The sequence below is a fragment of the Aotus nancymaae genome, unplaced genomic scaffold (genome assembly GCF_030222135.1).
Source record: "Aotus nancymaae isolate 86718 unplaced genomic scaffold, 86718_ANA_hifiasm-v0.15.2.pri h1tg000079l, whole genome shotgun sequence".
Lineage (NCBI taxonomy): Eukaryota > Metazoa > Chordata > Mammalia > Primates > Aotidae > Aotus > Aotus nancymaae.
Window position 1 is genome coordinate 16,434,840 of NW_026988494.1, and position 26,460 is coordinate 16,461,299.

Sequence of the window (26,460 nt, forward strand, 5' to 3'; positions counted from 1 at the left end):
AGGAGGACAGGTCCCTGATCTCTCCCCTAGTCATTTACAGAACAAGAACAATGAGGAAGAGAGTGACTGTTTTGTCTAAGAAGCAGAAATCACCAGCATTCAGCTTGCCAGGGTTTAACTTCCTTCTTAACATAATGAAGGTAGAAGGTCTTGAAATTTTTTTTTTTTTTGGACGGAGTTTCACTCATTACCCAGGCTGAAGTGGAATGGCACGATCTTGGCTCACTGCAACCTTCTGCCTCCCGAATTCAAGGGATTCTCCTGCCTCAGCCTCCCGAGTAGCTGGGATTACAGGCACCTGCCACCATGCCTGGCTAATTTTTTGATAATCTGATTTTTTTTAGTAGAGATGGGGTTTCACTATGTTGGCCAGGCTGGTCTCAAACTCCAGACCTCAGGTGATCCACCCACCTCAGCCTCCCAAAGTGCTAGGATTACAGGCGTGAGCCACCGCGCCCAGCCGAAATCCTATTTTCTTTTACATGATCCTATGTATCAACTTGAATAGAATTGAAGTTTACTTTTGAAGAAAAATTTAAATTAGAATGGTTGGCTCAAGTAAAGGAGGAAGCTTTAAAATTAGTATTTTAATGGTACCATTTAGAGGTAGAAGACTTTGTATTTTCCTCTCATAGCACTTATAATTTATTACTGTAGTATATATGTATCTCCTATACTGTCAAGGAGCTTTTTGGAATTAGGAATTCCTGTCTGAATTCATTTGTGCCCAGCAATTATATTAAATAGCTACTAAATATGGATGACCATATATATTCTTTTCCTCCCCTTGTATATATTCTTTAAGCAGGAATAGCAGTATTCCTACTTAGTAATACAGCAGTATTCTTTAGTACTATTAACCTATCTTAGTAATCATAACCGTTAGTTCTAAGTTTTTCAGTACTTAAAAGTATATTGTTCTACAATTGAAGTTTACTATCATCTTTAACTTATTTGCTTTATCTTTGAATAGGATTCACTGGCAAAATTTGCTGGCAGAAAACTGAAAGACTGTGGAGAAGATCTTCTTGTAGAGATATCTGAAGTGTTATTCAATGAATTGGCTTTCTTTAAGCTTATGCAAGATTTGGATAATAATAGTATAACTGTTAAACAGAGATGCAAAAGGAAAATAGAAGCAGCTGGAGTGATACAGTCTTATGCCAAAGAGGTAAATAACATTTATTGTGATTTTAGGATAAATGGCTCGTAAATACAGTTCTTAATCATTACTAAGAACTAAAATCATATTTTACCTCAGCAAAAGTAGTTTTTAGTAATGTCAGTTAATCACATTATAAGCCATTATATATGCTAACCCCATGTGGAATCTGAGGAGTAACAGCACTTGCTAAAGATCAGGAATACAGACAGGAATTGATGTTAAATATACATTCAGATAACCAGTTCACATTATCATCCTGTATTCAGGTCTCCAAAGAAGGAAGACTGGAATCTGGTCCTGGGCCAGCTGCCTGCCATGGCTGTCATCAGTCCCTATAGATTCTCTGAGAATATGCATTACCCAGAGGTCACTCCCAGTCAACACAAATGCTTATTAGTCAGGGCTTTGGTTTTACATCCCTGTAGTTTGTTCTACCTTGTCAAATTAGTTTTGATCACATTTGAGATTGGATGACTGTTCTGCCTCGAATTGAGGCATACCAGGAAGCTTTTTCCCTAGATGTATACCCATTTCCTGACCCTCTTTTATGAGAAGGAAACAACCCAAACAGAAAGATATGGACTTTGTTTCTTAGAATCTAAAGTAGACAAAGTCAGGCTATCTTTTTCATGATGTTTATTTTCTATATATAAATAAATTTCGGACATTTCAGCCATTGCTAAGAGCTTGAAGAAAATAAAACAGCATGATACCATAATAAATGATTGGAAAGTAATATAGGCCAGTCTTAGGTCTAGAGAATTGTTGAATATCTAAGCATATTGCTAAATTCTGTGTAATTGATTTGTTTTAAAGGCAAAAAGGATTCTTGAAGATCATGGCTCACCTACTGGAGAGATTGATGATGAAGACAAAGTATGTGCTAATTAATTTTTGCCTAAAATGGCCGGGTGTGTGGATCACAAGGTCATGAGTTCAAGACCAGCCTGGGCGACAGAGCAAGACTGTCTCAAAAAAAGATTTGCCTAAAAATAATGCTTTTGAAACAATATTATTTTAACAGTGCTTAATGTTTGAGAGCAGAGTAAATCATCAAATGGCCTTTCTTCTGACAGACTTTTTTCTTTTAAAAACAAGACTATCAAAAATGGTTCTTTGTATTTTTTTGTTAGATAATGATCATTATTAATTATGTACCTTTTTCACTTGTACTTTAAGAATTAATTACTCAAATATATTTGTGTCTAGGACAAGGATGAGACTGAAACAGTTAAACAGACTCAAACATCTGAGGTGTATGATGGTCCCCAAAATATAAGATCTGATATTTCTGATCAAGAGGAAGATGAAGAAAGTGAAGGATGTCCAGTGTCTATTAGTAAGTTTAAAGGCTCTGTTCTATCTGTATACATTAGTTTTTTTGTAGACCATTTATTGGAGTGTAATAAGTATAGAATTAAGTGTCAAAGAACCCTGATTTCGAATTTCACTGTGACCCTGACTAAATTATCTGGCCTTTCTGCATCATATGTTTTCTAATACGTACTGTTTGAAGATTTCAGTACTTTATATAAAGCATCTATGCCATGCAGGAATGCAATGAACAGTGGCTACTGTTAAGATTATGTGCTGAAATTTACCAAAAATTGTGTATTAATCAATTTAGATTTGTCTAAAGCTGAAACTCAGGCTTTAACTAATTACGGAAGTGGAGAAGACGAGAATGAGGATGAAGAAATAGAAGAATTTGAAGAAGGCCCTGTAGATGTCCAGACTTCCCTGCAGGCTAACACCGAAGCTACCGAAGAAAATGAACATGATGATCAGGTATTCCTGTATTTGACTGACACACTTCCATCAGCCTTATTTTAACTACTGAAAGCAGATCTTTCTAAAAAATGTCAAAATTTTCAGCTTAGATGAATGCAAGCCTCATTAATATGCTTATTAAAATCTGAAATAGCTTATTTTTTATAATTGCTTTTTAGAGACAAGGTTTTGCTCGATCTTCTGGGCTGGAGTGCAGTGGTATAATTGTAGCTCACTGCTCATAGCCTCAAACTCCTGAGCTCAAGCGATCCTCCCACCTCAGCCTTCCAAAGCTCTGGGATTACAGACATGAGCCACCACCCCCTAACAATTTATAAGTTTTAAATTGCACACAGTTTTTAGTGGCATGATTAAATCTCACACTGGCCCACTTCTTCCTATTTGGGTTGTGAATCATTCCATTGTTCAGCATGTCTACACTGTTTATACTATCTGCTTATTAATCACTTAATAGCCATCTAGGTTAGCAGATAAGACTTGCAGTATCACAGTGTTTGTTCAACCGTTATTTGACTTAATGGCCCCAAAGCACAAGAGAATTGTTCTGTTTTATTGTTATTGTTAATCTCTCACTGTGCTTAACTTACAAATTAAACTTTATCATAGATAAGTTTGTATGGGGACAACCAGTATAAACGGGGTTTGGTAATATCCAGTTTTGGAAAATACATTCTGTGGATAAGGGGGTACTTTGAGATATGTTATTTTGCTCCCTTGTCTCGATTTTATGCTCAGGAGTTTGACATTTTACAGTGATGTGCCATCTGTTGGGAGTCTTTTTTCATTCAATGGGTACTCAGTGATAGTTTTCAATTTGTATCATGTCCTGCTGTTTTGTAAATTTTTAAATTTTTCTTTATTTCTGCCACACATTTTTCTTCCTTCTGTAATTAATATTTTCAGATATTATTAGTACTCATGGATTAATCTTCTAATTTTCTCTTTTCCTTATCTATCACTTGTATGAAATTATTTTTATTTCAGCTGTTGTGTTTTTAACTTTTAAACACTTTTTTTCCTGATTTTTATAGTGCCCTGTTATTTCACAGAAGCAGTATCTCCTATTTTTAAATGTCTGCTGAACCTTGATTGGTTTTATTAAACAATGATATACCAAAAAGGAGGTTAAAGTTCTTTTGGGGTTCCCTGTAGGGCATCTGGGGAGACAGCGAGCATTTTCATAGAAACTCCTAAATGTCAGTATCTTTTGGTATATCTTTTTCTTTGAAATGGTTTAGATTCTCCAAATTAGGATCCTTTGCTGTCCTGCTGTTGGCATTCTGAAGCTAGATGTGGGAATGGAGGTGAGGTCCTACATTTATACAGGCATGCACTAGATTCTTCTGTTTTCAGTACTCTATTTAGGTTGGTGCAAAAGTAATTATGGTTTTGGTCATTCCTTTCAATAGCAAAACCCACAATTACTTTTATATCAACCTAATACTTTTACTGTGTCCCTATTTGTGCCTCTGTACCCCACCTCTGCTCCCACTGGCCCCAGGTCTGGGGTCACTCGTTTAACTTTTCTAAAATATAAGTTGGAGGAGAGAACCAAGGTGGCCACATTTTCCTTAAACATTTTTAACTACCACCCCCACCTTTTCATCACCAGCTCCTACCCCAACATCATATGCCTTTCTTTCTAGATCTGTTACTTACAATTATGAAGTGAATCTCAGTTTTTGTTTCTTCTCCCTGCTGAAAGCATTTAGCTTTGTTCATCTTCCTCTTTCACTTTCATTCACTTAATGTCTGCATATATATAGGTATCTTTCAGAGTCTGAAAAAAATTTTTTTAAAAATACAGTCTTTATCCCAGTTGTTTTTTTTTTAAAAAAAAAAGAAAAAAGGAAACTCTTTTACTTAGCCATCTTGAAATCACAACCAAAGCCTCCTTCTTGAAACAGTTTTAGAAGATACTTCTTTTATATTTCTTTGTATGAAGGTCTTGGGTTGGACAAAAACCACACATTTGTAACCATCTCTTTTATAGTGACTATATGGTGCAGTCCCTTCTATTAAAACATTTTTCTCTTCTAGGTTCTACAGTGTGACTTTGAAAAGACAGCAGAAAGCAAAAATGTCCCATTTGAACAAGAAGCCACCAGTAAAGGTAAGAAATCTAAGTCTTTGATTTTAAGATAATTTCCATTATTTGCTTAAAAGCTAAAAAAAAAAAACCCCACAAAATGTTAAATTCTTAGTTTGAAAATACTTTGGACCTGATGTGTATTTTTCTTCTGCCTATAAAACATAAGAGAAATTTGTTTCTGTAAACAATTATTTAAGAAAAGGTGACAAATATTTAGCACAGAGACAAAAATTCTGTAAAGAGCATCTTTAGATACAAATATGGGAGATTTTTAAAAAATATCCATTTGTAGGTTTTATTCCTGAAAGTCCTAATTCATTAGAAATCAGGTGGATTTGAGGTATCTGATTTTTAAAATGCTCCCAGATCATTTTGAACAACTAAATTTGGGAACTATTGATAACGAAAATTTGTAGTTGCCTTTTCTTTTTGGTCTTAAATGTCTTGGTGACTCTTGTTCATGCATATTGTCTTTATTAGTGTAATAGAGAGTAAAATTTAACATTTATTGCATTACACTAATATTGAGACTTTTTCTTTTGATGACAGATGACCAAGATAGCTTTCCTGTGAAACCCTGTTACCTCAATATCTTGGAAAATGAGCAACCTTTAAATAGTGCTGCCCATAAGGACTCACCTGCTACTGTTGATTCACCTAAACAACCTAACCCTTTGCCGTTACCTGTACCTGAAATCGAAACCTTAGTGCCTAGAGTCAAAGAAGTTAAATCTGGTCAGGAAACTCCTGAAAGCTCTCTGGCTGGAAGTCCTGATACTGAATCTCCAGTGTTAGTGAATGATTATGTATGTATCATTTACATTTCCAAATATTTGTACTTTTCATTTCTGTGCATATTTCTTCATTTTCAGGTTAGCATTTTCAGCATGTGAACCAAACTCCATTTTGTGTTTAGGTTTAGAACCTGTTGGAACATTTTTCTTAGTCACACTTAAACTCTAGCAGAAGGGTAATAGTAAATTAGGATGACCATCTTAAAACCCACAAGCTGTTGTATGTTTTGTAATTTTGAGAACCAAAGAGATGAAAAGAGTTAATTTTAAGTTTGGTTCTGAACTGATAATGATACATGAATCATCATTTATCTTTTATACTACTACCCATTCTTGACTTCTCAAGTGTTTAGAATATTTTGCAAATTTTAAGTAAACCCAAAGGTTTACACTTAGGATGGGAAATAAAAGTTTGACAACAGAATTTTTATACAGTGAATGACCGACAAAAAAATATATACTAAGAAATCTGCATGATAGTATTAAATAAAAATTAAAGTGGAGCCCAGATCTGAAAAATACCTAGCAAAGAAAAGCAAAAACCCTAAAAATAGTTAATCTTGCCTAAACTGCAAAACCTAAATGAAACTTCACTTGGGTCATGTTAGAACCAAAGCTTAACCCCAGCCAGTCATAAGTAGCCAGCCTACATACGGTTATGTGACTAGGGACTTTCTAACAAGGTACCTGATAAATTATTTGCTTGGTTTGCAATTACAAAATTGTTTTTTATTTTACTTCCACATTTTCCAAATAAATAAATACTTCCCTTTGATATTTTCTCAGTGAAAGACTAAATTGCTTTTGGTCTGGCGTTCCCAGTTCCTAAATTGCTTTTTACTCAAATAAACTCTAAAATTTAATGGTGCCTCAGATTTTTCTTTTACAGTTTGGTGTCAGAGTGGGATTTGAAAGAGACTCCCCCATGGCCTCTGGAAGCATCGAGGAACCTGGCGAAAGGTGCCCATTTCTCGCTGCATCTGGAGGTCCTGGGTAAGTCCCTCTTGGATTTCAGGCCCCACAGTTTGTGTCCTGAGCTCTCTGAGTTTATTTGAGTAATTTCATTTTTTATTGGATCCAGAAGTCAAACTAGGTGTTTGACAGTATCTACAGTTTTGGAACATACACTCTATCTTAAAGTACCCCCTTATCCATAATGTTATTTTCTGCCAACTATGCCCAGTTGGCAGCCTCAGGTAGGTGAATTTTAGAAAGACAGGGTATTCCAGGTTCATTAACACCTAAGGAGTCTGGGAACCCTCTTTTTAGAACTCTAGCAAATTTTATGTATAGAAATTATGGACCCAAAACTCTGCCTTTCTACAGAAATGGTTGCACTTTACCAGAGAAGAATTAAAGTTACAGTGGAGAAGTTTTAATCTAGGTAAATTTATTTATGGGGACATTAGAAAAGAAGGGATCCCAAATGCCTCAGAAACAATGGGAAGCAGTTTTTGATTGGTATGCAGAGGCTTCTAAAAGATGTAATTCCAAACTTGCCTCTCTAAAAGATTCCTTACAAAACGCAAGTAAGACAGGTGAAAAGCTTAAGCAATGAATTGATGACAAAAATAAATTATATGTAAGGAGTGACTTCACTCTAACCTGTTACTCTACTTATCCTCCTCTATCTAATTATTCTGAATCCACTAACCCATTTTGTTCAGTCATATTAATCCTTTTGCTCAATTACCCTTTCACTCTGAGGATGATGACAGAAAAGAAGTTAGGCTAATGCTTTACTAAGTTAGACTCTCAGGACACCCAGGTCTGGCTCCTGTAACTACTTTTACTTCTGGATCAAAAGCTGAACTCAGAGCCATAGCAAAAGATTATCCAAATCTCAAGGAAAATCCAAAACAGTTTGCTGAGGAGTTTAGAATTAGAATGACCCTGGGCTTTCTGATTTCTGTCAGTTTATGTGCATGATATTAGGAGCTGGGGAAGCATGTTAATGGGTGACTACAGCAGGATGGCATAAGTCTGAGAAGAGTATAGCCAATCCTTCAAGAGCTACTTCTGTGGACAGCCCAAAAGATACTGGAAAACATTTAGAAGGTATCCCATGGTCTTTCCACAAATGATTGACTAGTCCATTATTCAGTCATATAAACATAGAAGAAGATGAATCTATTTCTGATTACAGAGCTAGATTGGAAATTTGTTAAACATCCTGTCTTAAAATACAGCAGGGATTATTTCCTACGGGAACTGAAATGGTTTTATTCATCAGTAGTTTCTGACTAGAGTCTGGTGACTTGATTAAAAAACACGAGATTGGATGACAGGTCGCTGATATGGCTACATCAGTCACCATAGCTGAACATTTTGAGAGAATGTTAGAATGAGAAAAAAAAATCAATGTCTGTAAACAGACCACTGAAGAAAAGACTGTCCACTATCAATCAGTTCTCTAATGGACCTACCTCTACCCATTTTGGGCCAGACTGTTTCTTCATTAAGAAGTTCCCAAGGGTTCAGCTCTGAAGACAGTCAACACCGATGGGACAAGGGATTCTCTGGTACATTATTCTTCATATAGCCCTTAAACAAACATGGGAAAATTAAGGTCAGCGTCAGTGGGAGTCATGTACAGTGTTGGTGGATACCAGAGCCACCATCTCCACTTTCAACCCCAACCTGCAGCAAATTTCTTGGAGGAAAGAAAATGTTTCAGGTTTCAAATCAAGTTCAGAGAATACCATGTGAACTAGTCCAAATGACACTTAGACCAGTTTCAGAAAAGCATGCCTTCATACGAAGTGACGCTGTTTGTTTGAGTAAACACACTGGGACAAGATTTGCTGTCTAAATTGAGAGAGCACATAAAGTTCTCTTGGGAAGGAAAGTTAATTTTAGAGCTTCCTAACCCTTCTACACTTGAACTATTCTGTTCCCTACAAGCAGGAATTGAATTGATAATATTGAAACTCACTCTTAAACCAACCCAGACCTTTCTGAAGCACCGAGATGTTTGTGTGTTGTTTTTCAACTAACAAAGGGAAGATTAAAAGTGGTAAACCTATAAAAATCCAAATACATTATTCCAAGCCATTGCCTAAATTGCTCTAATGCCCCCTAAAGTCAGAGGCAATCCGAGGACTTTAACCAATTATAGAAGATTTAATAAAACAAGGTCTTATAATTCCTTGTACTTTTCTTTATAATGCTCCTATCCTACAGTTAAAAAATCTAATGGACAAAGTTGGAGATTTGTTCGAGACTTAACATGCAGTAAATAAAATTGTGAATCCAAGATTTCCTGCTATTCCAAATCCTAACACTTTGTTATCTAATGTGCCTCCAGATTCTAAATGGTTAACAGTGTGATAGATGTTTGCTCTGCTTTTCTTAGTGTTCCATTTGATAAGGAGAGCCAGTAGTTGTCTGCTTTAACGTGGAAAACCAGCAATATACTTGGACTGCATTGCCACAGGGGTTCACTGAAGCCCTATCTTGTTTTTCTCAGACATTATACCAAGACCTGTCAACTTTACAATTGTATTCTGTCTGTATGTAGATATTCTGCTTTTATACTTTTAGTTTACTATGGACATAAGATATCACTGGCAAAACTTCAGTTCTCTAGAGCAGTAGTCCCCAGCCTTTTTGGCACCAGGGACTGGTTTCATGGAAGAAAATTATTCCTTGGGCCTGGGGTAAGGGGGATGGTTTCAGGATGATTCAAACACATGTCATTAATTGTGCACCTTATTTCTATTATTATTACATTATATAATGAAATTGTTATATGACTCATCATAATGAAGAATCAGTGGGAGCCCTGAGCTTGTTTTCCTGAAACTAGATGGTCCCATCTGGGGATGATCGGAGGCAGTGACACATCAGATAGAGTCTCTTTAGGAGTGTGCAACCTAGATCGCACACATGCGCAGTTCACAATAGGGTTCGAGCTCCTAGGAGAATCTATTGCCGTTAGTAATCTGACAGGAGGCGGAGCTCAGGTGGGAATGTGAGTGATGGGAGTGGCTTTAAATAAAGGAGAGACTTGGCTCACTGGCCCGCCCTCCTGTCCGCTGCTCACCTCTTACCATGTTGCCTGGTTCCTAACAGGCCTTGGACCAGTACTGGGTGTTGGGGACCCCTGCTCTAGAGTAAAGGTCCATTACTTAGGACATAATCTGACTGCATAGGGAATTTTCCTCTTACCTCATATAATAGAAACAATCCAAGGGTTCCCTAGACCCACAACTGAGGCAGTTAAGGGAGTTCATTGGTCTTATGGGATACTGTAGATCTTGAATCCCGTATTTCTCTCCTGTCATAGTAGTGCCTTTGGAGTGAGTGATGATTTTGAAATGTGGAAACAGAGGGTTCTCACTTGTAGTGGACCCCCCATCAATACTGGACCTCTGGTAGATGAACTTTGAGCTATTCTGCTGCCCTCAAAAGTAGCTGTTAATAAAAATGATGCTCATGCTCATAGGACTGAACCTGAATATCAAGGAAATGCATGTGTGGACTTTATGGCCAAGTCTGAAATTGACAAAATAATTCATTTTGAATGAACTCCACAGATTGTTGACCAAGATCAAATCACTTAGGATAATTTGTTCAGTAAACAATGCTCTGCACCTGAGTTGAAACAACAAAAATGGAATCTTAAAGGATGCAAATTTAATGCTTAACAAGGACCGACTGAAGGCCCAGACAGACAACCAGCTGGTCCTTAGGCCTTGTGCTCTACAAACCATCATGGTAAAGAAAAATGATTCAAATTATAAAAAAGTACTGATGGGTTGATTGTTATAAAGCAGCAGAAATGGCTTACCACAGTGTGGCTTGTCAAACTCAAAGCTGGAAAGACCCTTGACATTTCTACTGCCTGCTAGACCAGTTGTATGTCTGCAGATGGATTTCATTCAGCTGCCACCCTCAATGAGGTATCAGTTATTCTTGTACTAGTGCCCCTGTTACAGGATAGATTGGGACTTACCCTTATTGAAAAGCTGATGCCATAGCAGTAGCAAAAAATTTTTAGAAAATGTGTTTCCTTTATGGAACATTTCTGGAGAGATCTCCAGTGATAAAGGAACTCATTTTCCTGAACAGGTTATCAAATAAACAAGATTTGCAAATTTGGTTACACTACCATTGTTGAATGGACAAATGGTATCTTGAAACTAAAATTGGCTACATTAGCAGTCAACTGGATTACCTTGGCCAAAAATGTTACCACTGACCCTACTGGCAGTTAGATCAACCCCTACAGAAAAATACAAGTTTGATCCCTTATGAAATAATAACTGGAAGACCTATGCCTTTAATAGTATAACCCCATGTATCACCTGTATTTGTTAGTGCTGAAATGACTCAATACTGCAAGGCCTTAATGGATTATGCAAAAGTATATTTCTACCAAGTGAAGGAGGTTTTTTATGAATTGCCTACCAGTGATGATCCATGACTGCCTTCCATGACTTAGAACCTGGAGATTGGATCTTTTAGAAACAATAGCAGAGAAAAATTTCCTTTGAGCCTTATTGGAAAAGACTGTACCAGATGCTTCCTACTACTCAAAACTTCAGGGTTTTGAGCCTTGGGTCCATGTTTCGCAAGTAGAGAGAGCTTTCTTAGACTTTTGGAATTGGCAACCTATAGATGACTTAAAATTAAAGGTACCTAAGGGAAAGCCTTCCCTACGAGCAGGTGGCATCGTGAAGTAAACAACTTCCCCACAACAACGGAACAAAACTCCATTTAACTTTTTTCATTAAGATTTGTTTTTGTTTTGCATAAACACAAAATGTTAAAAATTTGTTAGGAACTTTTACTACTCGAACCAAACATCCTCTAAGGTCTGATGTTCAAATCATAGCCAGTCTCACTCACCAAAGCAATTGCGGGCCATGTAGTCATCCAGATTAATGGAATCACAACTAATACTGTAATCTGCTCCTATACACACTTGGGTGAGCAATTCAGGAAACTGGTTTTATGAAAAGGTTTGGTATCCTTCCCTTAGCAAGTTGGTTGATATTTGTGATTGACTGACTTGGCACTGGGAAGAAGTTACAGAAGCAAAGGTATGTCCTGTAACTACTGTTGATTTTATTGCTGGTCATGTATCACTATGCACAGAAAACCTTAATGGAACTGGGCCTAGACAGTGTTCCAGTCTCCCTATGTGTAGTCAGACTTTTTGGTTTGACACAAATTTGGAGACTGGTCTCCTATATAACAACACATATTTAAAATCAGAACTACATCATAATACCCTTGACTATTTTAGTAGAGAACTGACTGAAAGTAGACACTGGTTCAAAGGAAACTCTAGAGGCAAATAGAATACCTCTATAGTTTCACTATATACAGCAAAATAGGTTTTTTTTTAAGATCAGTTTTCAGGGCATATTTGAAAAGGAAACCAGACATCCTTATTTGGCGATGGTACCCAAAAATAATACATAGAAATGTATTTTATTCCTCTTCCTATTTAAATCATAACCATTTTACCTGGCAACGTGCAGATAGCAGATATGACAAAGAATAACCATGACAGTCACATCATTCCCAACTGGTGGGTAATAGGATCTCCTTTGCCCCTTCAGTAATACTGGGTTATTCATCTTGTATAGCAACAAAATATATAAATGTTTTCATCTTTATGGTCTGGACACTGTGGTTTGGGCTATTTCCTACCTAAAATGACCAGGTATGACTCTTTAAATGGTAGTGAAATTCTTAACTTGAGGTTGTTTGTACATAAAGTGATCCCTTATAAAACAACTCCCTGTGATCTCCCAAACTCAAATATATGAAGAGGTTCTAGATTTTGTTCTTTCTTAGGATCCCTTTTTCTTTAGCTGACAGTCTCTGATTGGGAAAATCACCTATGAATATTTCAGCAACCCTTGAACAAAAGGTTTTAATGATACTTTAGATACTCTTCAAGCAATACAATCTGAGATGAGTAATTTGGCCTCAGTGGAACTCCAGTAGAAAGCTGCTCACAGGAAGGAGCTTCTGCCCTAATTGGTGAAAAGTATTGTTTTTATGTTGACAATCAGGTATTGTTGCCCAAAATTTAAAAGATCTTAACAAATCCAATTTTTTCATCAGATAAGCAAGGCCTCCTCCATTGAGTTAGTCAGTTGGTTAAATTTTGGCTCCTGGGAATCTTTGCTTAGAGGGATCTTTCAGTTCTTGCTACAGTTTTTGTGTTTTCTTCCCTTGTGTTTTCTTCCCAAGGGGTTTAAATGCTTTCCAGCAGCCACTCATTCATCAGATGATTGCCATCAGGGAAACACACCGACTACGTAATTGTCGATGGAAGCTGCATGACTGAATCCCAACATACCTTTCAATGATAACTTTACCTGACTTTTCATCCCAATATCTATGTCAGTAGTGGTAACAGAGTAATGCTGTGCCACTTGGCCACCTCCAAGCTGAGAGGGCAGCCAAAAGGAGGGAATTGTTAAAGCAAAAATAAAATGGAGACCAGGCCTGAAAAATACCTGAGCAGAAAAACCCCACATAAAACAAGGGCCTTTAAAATAGCCTTGATCTTCCTTAAATTGCAAACATAAGTATAACTTAACCAGAATCATTTCCAGTCAGTGCTTTTGTTGGATAGAACTAAAAGGCGTTTGAGACCAGCCTGGGCAACATAGTGAGATATTCTGTCTCTATAAAAAAATTAAAAATTAGCCAGGTGTGATTGTGCATGCCTGCAGTCCTAGCTACTCAGGAGGCTGAGGCAGGAGGATCACTTGAGCCCAGGAGTTCTAGGCTGTGGTAAACTGTGATTGCCCCCACTGCATTCCAGTCTGGGCAACAGAGTGAAGCCATGTGTCTTACCAAAAAAAAAAAAATTCTTTTGTTCTTAAATATGTATTTATAGTTATGATTTTATAATTTCTCAGAAAGGGGACTTAAAATCTTTCAAAAACATTAGTAGAAAGAGTAACTCTTTTAACTGTTTTGTTTGCCTCACTACCAGTAAAATTACACATTTAAAACTCTGAAAATTGCCTGTTAGGTTTATTCTTATTATCATCTGACCGTTGTGTAGAGTTGCCATAAAAGACATTTCATTGAAATTAAGTCAAAGGTAGATTATAAAAGCTCTTGAATTTAAATTTTAGTCCGGGATCCTACTGTTTTTGTGTAAGGAAGTGAAATGGTCAAAGTTATGGGCTGTGAAGATTAATCTGATGACTGTAGGATATATTGTCAAGATATGAGGCTCCTACTATTTATATAAGTATGAAATATGAGCTGAACAAGAGTAGGGTGAGTGAGAAATACTGCAAGAAGGAAAACCTAAGACTTCTACTTGGATAATCAGTAGGGGGAAAAAGTTCAGGAAAAACACAGTTTGAGGTGATCACAAAAGAGTATTACTAAATTCATATGTCAGCTTTCTAACTGAGCCTCAACAGAGTGGATAAATAGAAAAAATTGTAAATGGTTGCTTACATTCTGCTGGATACAGCTCTCGTGTGTTCAGTAAACATAAGAAACAAGAGTTGTCTTCCTAACGTTTTTAGTCTTGGTGCTATAACTACTATTTCTTCAGCATGTATAAACTAATGTATAAACTGGCCCGCTTTTTTTTTTACTGACCAAATGGTAACAGAAAGCTTGACAGTATGTACATAGATGTGATGTGTAGCTTTTCCTGTGAACTCCATATTTCTGAATTATTCATAGAGCTGAATATAGAAGAAAACTAAATATAGAATTACTGATAAAAGAATTCACTTTTTTTCTTCACATGGATGACTTGGGTTTAGATCTAGAGTATATATTTTTTTCTTTAAATTTATCTTACAGGAAGCAGAATCTGGTAATATAAGTCAAAAGTCTGATGAAGAAGATTTTGTGAAAGTTGAAGATTTACCACTGAAACTGACAATATATTCAGAGGTATTTGGCTGTCTTTAATTAAACTTGTCTTTATATAACAAATATTGTCAACATAAAGAATGATTGGTATTTTCAATTTTCATTCCAAAGGCAGATCTCAGGAAGAAAATGGTAGAAGAAGAACAGAAAAACCACTTATCTGGTGAAATATGTGAAATGCATACTGAAGAGTTAGCTGGAAATTCTCAGACGCTAAAAGAACCCGGTAAGAGTTACCAATTTAAATCTTACTATATTGAAAATCATTGTCTTTATACTGCTGTTGTGTTTTACTTTTTAAATATGCCACTATTTCCTGGGAGATTTAAGCCAAATACTGCAAAGATAGCATAATTCTGTGAACATTTTAGTTCAGCTGTTTAATTTATGAAACAGTATTGTTGGATTTTTTTTCTATTCTTAAAATCTTTTGTTTTAACATATATACATGCACATGGTTTGAGAAAGGTACAAAAATATTATAAATAGCAAAAACCCACTTTTTATTACTGATTTTTAGTTCTTAGGAGACTGTAACTCTAAATATTTTTTGATTCTTATGTTTAAGATACAGATAATACCTCTTGTCTACCTGATGGCAAGTGTGTATCTACACCTACCTCTCCTCCTCCTCTCAGTGTTCATATCATTTTTGGTTATTCTACTTTTTACTTTCTATTTTGGTTAAGTATATGTGCATTCTCTTGTTCCATCAAGTTTGGTCATTATTCCTCTGCTGCTGCTGCTCTGCTTTCTTCTAGGTTCTCTGTTCAGTTTTGCCCATATTCTTACATTACTAAAGTTATTAAAGTAAATACACTTATATAATTAAATGTTCTACACTTTCTCTGAGGATGCTTCTTTGTAAATATCATTCATTGTAGAGCCAAGCGATAGTCTCAGATTTCTTTCTGTAAGAATCTAATAGCACAGCTCTTGAGCCACTCAGTGTTTCTTGCATCAGGGTCAGTTTCTTTTTGTTATTCTCCGTCAGTTCATCAGTTGATGAAAATCATATATTTTATTGTTTTTGTTTTTCCTGGAAATGGAGTGAGGATAAGGACGGAGCATTCACATAACAAACATTCAGTTAATTTCTCAGTTTTCAGCCCATTTCTACCTGTTAGACTATGGTACCCATCTCAGCTGCAGCCTCTTGTAAGTATTTGAGCTGCAGCTTCGTCCACTCTCTTTGGGTATGCTTCCATCTGCTTTAAGCATTCTGGTCATTTGTTGATAGTCTCTATTCTGTTTTCTCACAACCAGTCTTCTTTTGTTGGTCCAGATTTATTCTATTCTATAGTTCTTTTCTTTTTTTTTTTCTTCCCTAGTGGGGTGTTTTTAGAGAGATAGGAAGTATCTGCTCAGTCTGCCATATTGAATCAGTTTTATTCTTTTTCACTGTGTGCTCTTAGGGGATTGTATTAGCAAGCTAAATTAGAATTTCCTTCATAATAACCTTATATTAAAAGTAAAAGCTTTAATGGCAGAGAACAATGTTAAATTCTAGTAATTCAATAAGCAATTTATAAAGCATTAATTATTATTCTGTTTTTCAGAAACGGTGGGAGCCCAGAGTATATGAGATGTCTTCAGAGGCTCATCTCTCTCTTTACATAGTCAATGCATATATGAAAACAGTACTAAATAAACATCTGTTTTGATTTGTATAAAAATGTAAATTAGTTTGACACTGCATTTTTGATAGGTGTGGTAATTTTTGCCCATGGTTGTTAAAAACATCAGAAACTCAATTCTGGACAAATTTAAGCCTTGATATGCTGTGGGGTTCTTTGTTGGGGAGGGGAGTCTTTTCTTCCCCATTGTGATATTTGGTAACAAATTTAAAATGCAGTTTTAAATAAAGTTTGGACTTATCTATAAAGTATCTTTTTTGGAAATTACGTTGAATTCTATACAGCAAGTCAATGTTTTATAAAACTTTAGGCTGCTCAGAGAAGAGCAATGGTTAAGAGTTAGAGAAATATATTATTTATTATAAAGCCCATCCATTAGGCCAGTCTTCCAAACAATGCCTGTGTTGCTGCTGTTGGGTCTGATGTTCTTTTAGATAACTGCAAGTCCTATTCCTGTGCAAGAATAGGGCAGATTATAAAGGTGTCCAGGATACTATTATAGAATATATATTAATCCATTGAAATTGGATAATAAGTTTAGAACATAGGTTCTCAGTATCTAAAACTTATTACATCATTATCTGTTAGATAAATATTTTCCAGAATTTCAAATCCTATCTACATTGCCTCTGTCTGAAAGTAAAAAAATAAGCTTTATGTAATTAGAGAGATTTCTGCACAGAGAAGTAACATTGTGATTTTTAAATGAAAAACTTACTTAACTTTTTTAAGTGGTGATAAATAGAACAAAATTTATATAATAAAATAGTAAGAATCTATATGCCTTCAGATAAACTTGACTTTTGAGATGGTAATTTAAGACCAAAGCATAGTAGTTGCTTTTTTGTGTAGTGAGGGAGAAGCAGATTTCCACATAAAGTACTGAAAATTTATGTGACTTTAAGTAAATCAGCTTTTGAAAGATGATTTACTTTTTATCCCAAATTGTCCATATACTTAGTAAGGCTTCAAAAAGCCAGTTAACAATGAGTAAGTCAGCCTTACAGATTCTTCCTTAAATATGATGAGTTTGTTCCAATAAGTATTTTAACTTTGTTAACAACTGAAATACCCCATAAAAAAAAGAACTTGTTGAGTATTCCTTTAAATACCTCAGTATAATGTCCAATCAAGGAGTATTAAATGAGGATTTCCCTACAAGGATATTTACTGTACTGCTACTTATATTATGGAAGACAATATATCAACTTTAATAAAACCTATTCAGAAAATTACCAATTCAGAATTAGGAATTCTTACCAAGTGGTCTAACTTCAGGGAAATTGGAATAGTAAGTTATGTTACATGCACACTCAAATTCTGTATTTTCTAGACTTTAAGCAGAAAGGGTGAAAACTTTGTTTTGGTACTCAAGCCAAGCCTTACATATTGCGGCTGTCTCTCTCTCTCTCTGCATGCATATTAAAGGTAAACTAGAAATTGTATTTATATCTTAGTTATTACTATAGTACTTAAAAACCTTACCAAAATTGCTTATTTGACCTGTGTTATAGCTGCTATTATCTAAGTCTACTGTTTTTTCTATTTTAGTAGATAATTTAGTTTTAAAATACCTAGGGTTTGAGAGCAGATATATTTATTTAATCTGTTTTCTCTAGTAACTATTGCTGAAGGATTAGGCATTAAATATTCCTATTTGTTCTAATTTTGAAGTTAAAAATTTTGGTTAGAGATAGAGGGAGAAAAGGTCAAAATGAGTGAGAGAAAATGTTAGACAGATTAAGATAATGCCTAAACTAATGATCTGGCCAGACTGTGGATGTACTCTTTGTATTTTGTAACATTCACTTTGGGTAAATGCTTTTTCACTGTTAATAAATATATATCCTGTATACAACCCTGAATTGTATTTTCTTTTAAATTCACATACTCATTTATGTTTTAGAATTTATTCCACAATTGTGGCTTGACAGTTTTAAATGTAAAACAAAAGAAAAAAGACAGAACATGAAAAATGATGTATCAGCCGGAAAGCTGATTGAACTTGTTGTTTTTACAATGAACGGTTGCTCTGTTCTTAATTATGGATATTTTATATACTGTTCTAAGAATGTTTATGTTGAATAATGGTATGATAGAAGTCACTGGCCAAAGGAAGAATAAACTTGAAAGAAATATGTTTATTATACTTAACAGGCTTCAGAGAGTGGGTTACCGCCAGTGCGGTGGCTCACGCCTGTAGTCCCAGCACTTTGGGAGGCCGAGGCAGGTGGATCACCTGAGGTCAGGAGTTAAAGATCAGCCTGGCCAACATGGCAAAACCTCGTCTCTAATAAAAAATACAAAAATTAGCTGGGTGTGGTGGAACACGCCTGTAATCCCAGCTACTCAGGAGGCTGAGGCAGGAGAATCACTTGAACCCAGGAGGCAGAGGTTGCAGTGAGTCAAGATTGCACCACTGCACTCCAGCCTGAGTGATAGAGCGAGACTGTCTCAAAGAAAAAAGAGTGAAGAAAAAAGACCACATGTTACATACAGTCATGGGGAAAGCACCAAATTGTAGTCAGGTGGCATATGACACGGGCAAGGGGCAAGACTAGTTAGATCCTTCATTGAGGTTTCTGCAGGAAAGGCCAGGCGGGGTAAATGGTTTAAGATTGGCTGGTTTGAATAATACTGGTGGGCATTTGGCTATATGGATGGTATGTGATTTTCTGGTACCTGGTCCTAGGATGATTTACGGCAGAGAAACAGTGGCTTCGTGTGCAAGAATTAGAAAAGGAGGGTGGTTGGGGCTATAGACTTGGGATTGGTTGGTATATATATGAAAGAGCTAGCCCTGAATAGGGTGGTTCCTCTGATTAGCAAGCATTTTAAGATGTCAAAGCATCATAAAACATAGCAAATAAAAAGCATGAATAACATGTATGCTAGAGACAGAATATTATTAAATTTACTCAAAAATAGACTGATTTGTTTCTTGTCCAACTTATTTTAATCAGCTCATCTTTCAAAAGGAGATTGACTCTAGATTTCACTTATTTTACTATACAAATAAATGTTCCAGGCAGCCTTGACTGGAAGAGCTAGCATTTCCTGTTGTTCTTGTGTAACTCTAATTGTTACTCTTAACAGTCTCTGTCTTTACATGTCTGCTTTCTTCCTCAGATTCACTGGTATCATTGGCTGGCTCATTTTCTGATAATTAAGGAAGAGAAGGGAGCTCTGTGCCTGCAAATGACTTTGATGCACATATGCACGTGCCCACGTGTACACACACAGATTCAGTATCCATAGTTGGAAATGCTCCAAAATCCAAAACTTTTAAGTGCTAACATGACCCTCAAAGGAAATAGTCATTGAGGCGTTTGGGATTTTGGATTTTCACATTTGGGTTGTTCAACCAGTAAATATAAATATACAAAAATTCAAAAAATCCAAAAGATTTAAAATTCAAAAGAGTTCTATTTCCAAGCATTTTGGATGAGCAACATTCAACCTATATATGTGTAAGTGTGTGTGTATATGTATGCTTCTAATTATTTTATCATTTCATTTCCTGTTTTCAGACTTAGAAATAGCCATAACAAAATAAATGTTGGGCCAGCAATTTAGAGAGCTCCTGATTTGCTTGTTTTAAAAACTAATCACAGTATGAAGTTTCTATGCAACTGAGTTCTGATATATCTCTTTTACATACTAAATGTAGTTTTTGCCTTAAGACTTTTCCGAAGCATAGTTAGTTGTCTATCCCCCATATGTAGGTGTAACAAATCACGTGTGATTAATTTCCCCAGCCCCAGACAGAGTCTTGCTGTGTCGCCCAGGCTGGAGTGCAATGGCGTGATCTCAGCTCACTGCAACTTCCACCTCCTGGGTTCAAGCAGTTCTTCCTGCCTCAGCCTCCTGAGTAGCTGGGATTACAAGCGCTTGCCACCACGCCTGGCTAATTTTTGCATTTTTTAGTAGAGACGGGGTTTCGCCATGTTGGCCAGGCTGGTCTTGAACTCTGGAGATCAAGTGATCCACCCGCCTTGGACTCCCAAAGTGCTGGGATTACAGGCATGACCCACTGCACCCGGCCCACATGTGATTAATTTTAAAACAAATCATATAGTTGGAAATAATTGTTTTGCTAGGAATCCTCACCTTTAATAAACTGCATCTCCAGGGTATAGCTTCCTGCCTATGGCTTTTCTACAGATCAGATCACAAAAAAAAGCTCTGAAAGATACAAAGAGCTACGTCATCTCACACAAGTAGTTTTCAACATTTGTGTTAAGCATCACTTTTAGTGAGGCTATGGATACAAATTTAGAGTTACCCATCTCCACTGGTGTTTACAAAAATTTCACCCACTGGTGTGACTATCAGCTATTGTCTCACAGTTACATTCAGAATTTCTGTAGGCTTGTAATAGGTATAGGTTATTCTATCTAATGAAATAATGCTCATAAAAACGTTACAAGTGCTATACAAATTGTCTGTGTTGGAGAAAAAAGCAGACAACTGAGTATAAGTTCTGGATTTGGGATTTTTTTCTTTCAGATTTTGCAATATTTACAATATACTGGTTGAGCATCATTTTGAACTAGAGTTCAGAATGCTCCAGTGAGCATTTCCTTCAAGTGTCATGTCAGCACTCAAAAGGTTTTGGATTTTGGAGCATTTCTGGGATGCTCAACCTACAGTGAGGTTTTACTTTCTTTTCAGTGTTCTAACCAACATATTATGAAATCAGTTTCCAGGGCAGAGTTTTAAACACTGATTGTCCACCAGAACCCACAGTTGCTTTCACATGAACATGTTCTGGCTACTTTTTGTGAAGATTTTCGTTTTACGAGGCAGAGACTAAGGGGCCTTCATTATAATGGATCTTAAACATGCAGTTTCTCCCCAGTGTCAGTTTTGCCATCTCCCGTCTTTCTTCTCCCTCACTCTTAGTAACCCCTACACCCTCCAAAATATTTAAGACATAGATAATGAATTTTAAGTTACAAAATTAGTATTTTGAGTAGCTTTTTGGCTTACAATTTTCAAATTTATCTTAGATTATATAAGAATACCTCTTTTTTTTCCCCTCCCTACCTTTCTCTATATTCCATCACCACCAGTTGTCAAATATATATTGCACTTATTCATTCAGTAAAATAACCCATTTTTGTGGTCTATTGAATTCCACTGAATTTGCATACATAATAGCTTTAAAAAATAAGGCATATTTCAGGTGGTGAAGGTTTTCTAGCCAAATATATATATATATGAAATACAGAATACCTATGTATACATACGTATATATGTATACACATATGTATTACATACGTATATACATGTGTATATACATATGTGTATATATGTATACACATGTATTACATATGTATATGTGTATATACATATGTGTGTATATGTGTATATACATATGTATTCTGTATTTCATATAATTCTGAAGCATAGCTGGTAGTTTCAGTGGTCTAGATTTTTTATGTAGAAAAGTTCCATACTCTTCCAGGGCTTATCAGGATTCAAAAGTTCAATTTATGTAACATTATATAGTTCAATTTTTTTCTTCTATCCATATTAGCAGTCATATATACATTAGATATATATTAGAATACTTTTGGTTTTAACATAAACTTCCTTACCAGGCAATATAATAAAGCAACAAAGAGATAGGATTTCTATGACATTTGGAAATGTACAGTGCAAAAACACCACCAAAAGATACTGCTAATGTTGTTTAACCCTCTCTGATCTTCATTTTTCCTATCTGAAATGAAGAATTATCCTAGATCCAAGGATGCTTTTAGTATTGTCAAAGGAAGACATACGAAAAGAACTAAAAATGGAAATTAGTGAATGAGCAGTTATACAAATAATTATCAATGTTTATTGAAGTCCCAGTGAATAAGAAAGTGAAAAAACGTATCTATTTTGTAAAGAATTGGTATTAAATTACAAGGATTCAGGTGACCCCAAATTTGGTCAATTTTCTGTGACTTGGGAGACTTCTGGACTTCCCATAGTGGCACAGCCTAAAAAAAAACAAACAGGGACTTCTTACTGTTCCTTAAGTCTTCTTGGGGCATGTTACTTAATCAACAATACAGAAGAAGGGTACTACTATAAACTGTTTTTCTTCCCACTCGTAGGCTTTGAAAAACTAAAGTCAGTTACTGTAGTCCATTCTCCAACCTTAAATGTAAACAACTAAATGATATTTTACGTTAGTCTTCCACTCTTGGCATTAGAGTATTTCTGTATGGTAAGATTCAAAAAATTCATATGGAAGTATGTTAAGGTTTATGTTAAGGTTTACATAGACACTGGGTATGTGAAGTGTGCTTAAAACTGAGCTGTTGGTTGCCCGACATCTGATTGTTCTAGTCTTCTCATCTTAATAAGTGGCAATTCCATCCTTCTACTTTCTTAGGACAAGTCCTTTGACACTGTCTGTGGCTCAGCTCTTTCTCCCAAGCCCTTCATCCAACCCTTCAGTAGAAATGGGCAGCTCTACCTTTAAATTGTAAGTAGAATTTAGCTAGTTTTCACTACTTCTTCCACTACCTGCAGTCTTTATTCAAGCCATTCTTATCTCTGGCTTTGATTCCTGCCTCCTAATGGCCAGACCCCTCACTTCCTTGACTTTCTATAATCTAGTCTTAGCACAGCAACCAGAGTGATACTATTCAGATGATACTAGTAGCTTCCTATTTTGTTGAAAATAAAAGCAAAAAATGCCTTCAGAAGGCCCTACAGGACAATGCTCTACCTCTTTCTCTTTTTCCCTCAGCTTGAGTCACACTGACCTCTTTGCTGTTCAACATGCCAGGCATCATTGCATGCAGGGCTCTTTGCATTTACTGTCACCTCTACCTAGAATGTTCTTTCCTCAGATATTTTTATGGCGCATGTTTAGTGACATCTCTATGTATCCAACCTAAAACTGCATCTCCCCACAATTGATTTTTATCTCTTGCCCTTGGCTTATCTTTCTCCATATGAATTATCAACAGTTAACAATATATATTTTACGTCTTTCTCCACCCCTCAGAATGTAAGCTCTTTAAGGGTAGGAATTTTTCTCTGCTTTGTTCACTGCAATATTTCTCATCTTTAAGCAGTTCCTGGAATGTAGGTGGTTTTCAATATCTGTTGAATAATTGAAATTATTAACAAAACATACTGAAGACCTTGAATTTCTCTTCGAAATACTCAAGTAAATATGAGTATTTTGAAGAGAAATTCAAGGTCTTCAGTATGTTTTATTTAGAAGGATTGGACATCTTATTCAACTATGGCAAATGGATTCTTCTCCACTTCAATTTTAACAAGAACAGTGGAATATTCCTGTAATAGTACTTTTCAGATAAAAAAAAGTTTCAGCTGAGGGAAATGCAAATATATACTTATCTATTCAAGTCTGCTAATAGGTAAGTCATATTAGTTGATTGATGTTATCTGAAATTAACATGGAATTTAAATTTAAAATGCAGTGAATTCAATGATAGATACAAGAATAGATTTTAAAGTAATCATTGGAAACCCTTCCAAAAAGACTGGGCTTTTAGTCCAATTTAAGAATATCTCGGCCGGGCGCGGTGGCTCAAGCCTGTAATCCCAGCACTTTGGGAGGCCGAGGCGGGTGGATCACGAGGTCAAGAGATCGAGACCATCCTGGTCAACATGGTGAAACCCCGTCTCTACTAATACAAAAAAAAATTAGCTGGGCACGGTGGCGCGTGCCTGTAATCCCAGCTACTCAGGAGGCTGAGGCAGGAGAATTGCCTGAACCCAGGAGGCGGAGATTGCGGTGAGCCGAGATCGCGCCATTGCGCTCCAGCCTGGGTATCAAGAGTGAAACTCCGTCTCAAAAAAAAAAAAAAAAAAAAAAAGAATATCTCTTAAGGGTTTCTGGAAAGAGACCCTTGACAAATTTCCCACTAAAAGGTCCATAAAAATTGATGCCACCTGTAGTTTAGCACTATGCACTAAAAAGTTCAAGATACAGTCTTTGGCATAGCAATTTAATTTCTAGAAATCCTAACTATCTTAAGTTCTAAGAATTCTTTATATATATAAAATACATGGATAATACTTTGCCCTACATATTTAAGGTCTATCATGTATTTAATGCAGTTGTTTTTTGTTTGTTTGTTTTTGCATGGTGTGAGGTAAGGATCAGGTTTTATTTTTCTCCTATATGGAAAGTGCGTACCCTCATTTGTTGAAAGGACTTTTCCTATTGTCCTGTCACCTTTGTGGAAATCAATTGACCATACATGTGTGGCTCTATGTCTGGAGTTTCTATTATGCTCTGTTGATTTATATGTCTATTTTTACGTTAGTATTACACTATCTTGACAATAATAGCTTTATAGTAAGTCTTGAATTAAGAAACCTGAGTCCTTGGCTTGATGACTTGGGATATAGAAAAAAAGTCTCCTCTGAGCTGTTCTAAGTTTCTCTTCATCTTGCTTACCAAAAACAAAGAAAAGAAACATAAGTCCTCTAACTCTGTTCTTTCACAGACTTTTTGGCTATGTTTTGCATTTTCAATTTCAGTTTTCACAAACCAAAAACCTGCTGGGGGTTTTGGAATTGCATTGAACTTACAGATTTGGAGGAAATGGAAATGTAAACAATATTTTTTCCAATCCATGTACATTATATAGTTTTCCCTTCATCTAGGTCTTCTTTTGATTCAATATAGAAATTTAGTTGAACATTTTTTTTTCTGTTAACACGTTAACAATGTCGTAGTTTTCTGGCTTATATAGTTCTTTGGAAAGAAGTCTGCTGTCATTTTTCTTTTCTGTGTAATGTGTATTTTTCAGCAATTTGAGTGTGATATGCCTGTTTATGCCTGGATGTATGAATTATGCTTGGGATTCCTTGAGCCTATGTGAGTTTGTAGTTTCCATCTAATTTGCCTCACATGCTTGAGTTATTCTCTATCACATCATTTTCTTTCTTTTTTTTCTTCCTATACTTGTCACCATCTGAAACTATCATTAGTATATTCACATCTGTCTCTCCTTGTTAAGGAGTCAAACTTGTTCAACAATGTTTCCCCAGCAACTGAACAGGGCCTGGCACAAGGTTGGTGCTCAGTATTTGTTAGCTTTGTGTATTACTGCCTACAACATTTACTACTAGGATAATAACTCAGTTGTCCTAGTATTTTCTGTACATTAGTTATCCACAGTATTCTAGCATTGCTGATTTGAGTGTCGGATACTGATATGTTAAAACGGAAAGGAATAGGTAGATTTTTCCAAATATGCTGTTGTTCTAGAAAGGGGGTAATTATTACTAAATCACCATTGTTACTACTGCCTGATGATTAAATGAATGGCTAGCTTAAGGGAAACCAAAACAGCTTGATGTCAGTTCTTCAAAGCAAATGGATTCTACTCTGTCTACCTCTCCAAATAGGAAGCCACATATCCCAAGGGCTCACAAACTATTGTTACTGAGAATCCTACATGTGGGAGGAGTATAGGGCAGGGCCAACCTTATCAACACTTTGGCCTCAAAGGTAAGTGGAACCTTCCCCTCAGTATTTCCCTACAACTGCAGATTTTGGTTAAGTAGAGCAGAGGAGAAAGAACAGCATTAGTGTCTGTCGTTTTTGTCTAGAGAATATGCTGATCAAATGAGAGCTCAGGTAATAGCCTGCAATAGTATCAAAGTGTTAAGCCACCATCGTCTACGTACATTTTCCGTCTAAGACAGTGCTATTTCCTATGTGCTATTTTTTAGAAGGTTAGTTTCTTCATACATCTATCTATATAAATGTATATTTTTTTGGCTGGGGTGGGGGTAGAGGGCATATACATTTGTGTCAACTTTCCAGTGACACTATTTCCAACAAGATTTAAGTAGGACATCAGTGATTGGTCAAGCCCTTTGAAGGCTGTCTCTATGCCAAAAAAGATTTTTTTTTTTTTAATGTGGAATGCACTATGTAATCAGCAAAGCAGCAGACTTATCAAGGAGAAAGTATGCAAAGAAGTTTGGGTAGAGGAAAAGGTTAATTTGAAATATTTCTTATCTTACATTATAATTACATTAGGTCTTTAATATAATAGCTGGCAATACCTCTGACAGTGGCTTTTCAATGGAATTTTTAAAATTCTACATTCT

General features: G+C 36.0%; 1 protein-coding gene and 1 long non-coding RNA gene across 17 annotated transcripts in view; one reads left to right on the plus strand and one right to left on the minus strand.

Annotated features, from left to right (window-relative positions):
• PCM1 (pericentriolar material 1) overlaps window positions 1-18,211 on the plus strand; it is a 112,822-nt gene extending 94,611 nt beyond the window's left edge. For all 16 annotated transcript variants that reach the window (XM_064368613.1, XM_064368616.1, XM_012435208.2 and 13 more), the window contains 9 exons: window positions 974-1,171; window positions 1,982-2,041; window positions 2,375-2,504; window positions 2,793-2,953; window positions 4,997-5,069; window positions 5,598-5,854; window positions 14,645-14,737; window positions 14,828-14,942; window positions 16,276-18,211. In XM_064368613.1, the coding sequence (XP_064224683.1) occupies window positions 974-1,171; window positions 1,982-2,041; window positions 2,375-2,504; window positions 2,793-2,953; window positions 4,997-5,069; window positions 5,598-5,854; window positions 14,645-14,737; window positions 14,828-14,942; window positions 16,276-16,301 (1,113 nt within the window). In that variant the 3' untranslated portion in view covers window positions 16,302-18,211. The remainder of the gene's footprint in view (window positions 1-973; window positions 1,172-1,981; window positions 2,042-2,374; window positions 2,505-2,792; window positions 2,954-4,996; window positions 5,070-5,597; window positions 5,855-14,644; window positions 14,738-14,827; window positions 14,943-16,275) is intronic.
• The window catches only part of LOC105705358 (uncharacterized), a 56,168-nt gene that overhangs the window by 14,048 nt on the left and 15,660 nt on the right, over window positions 1-26,460 (minus strand). The window contains exons 2-3 of the long non-coding RNA XR_001104656.3: window positions 8,269-8,386; window positions 4,616-4,736 (exon numbers count right to left, since the gene is read on the minus strand). This is a non-coding gene — a long non-coding RNA (uncharacterized LOC105705358). The remainder of the gene's footprint in view (window positions 1-4,615; window positions 4,737-8,268; window positions 8,387-26,460) is intronic.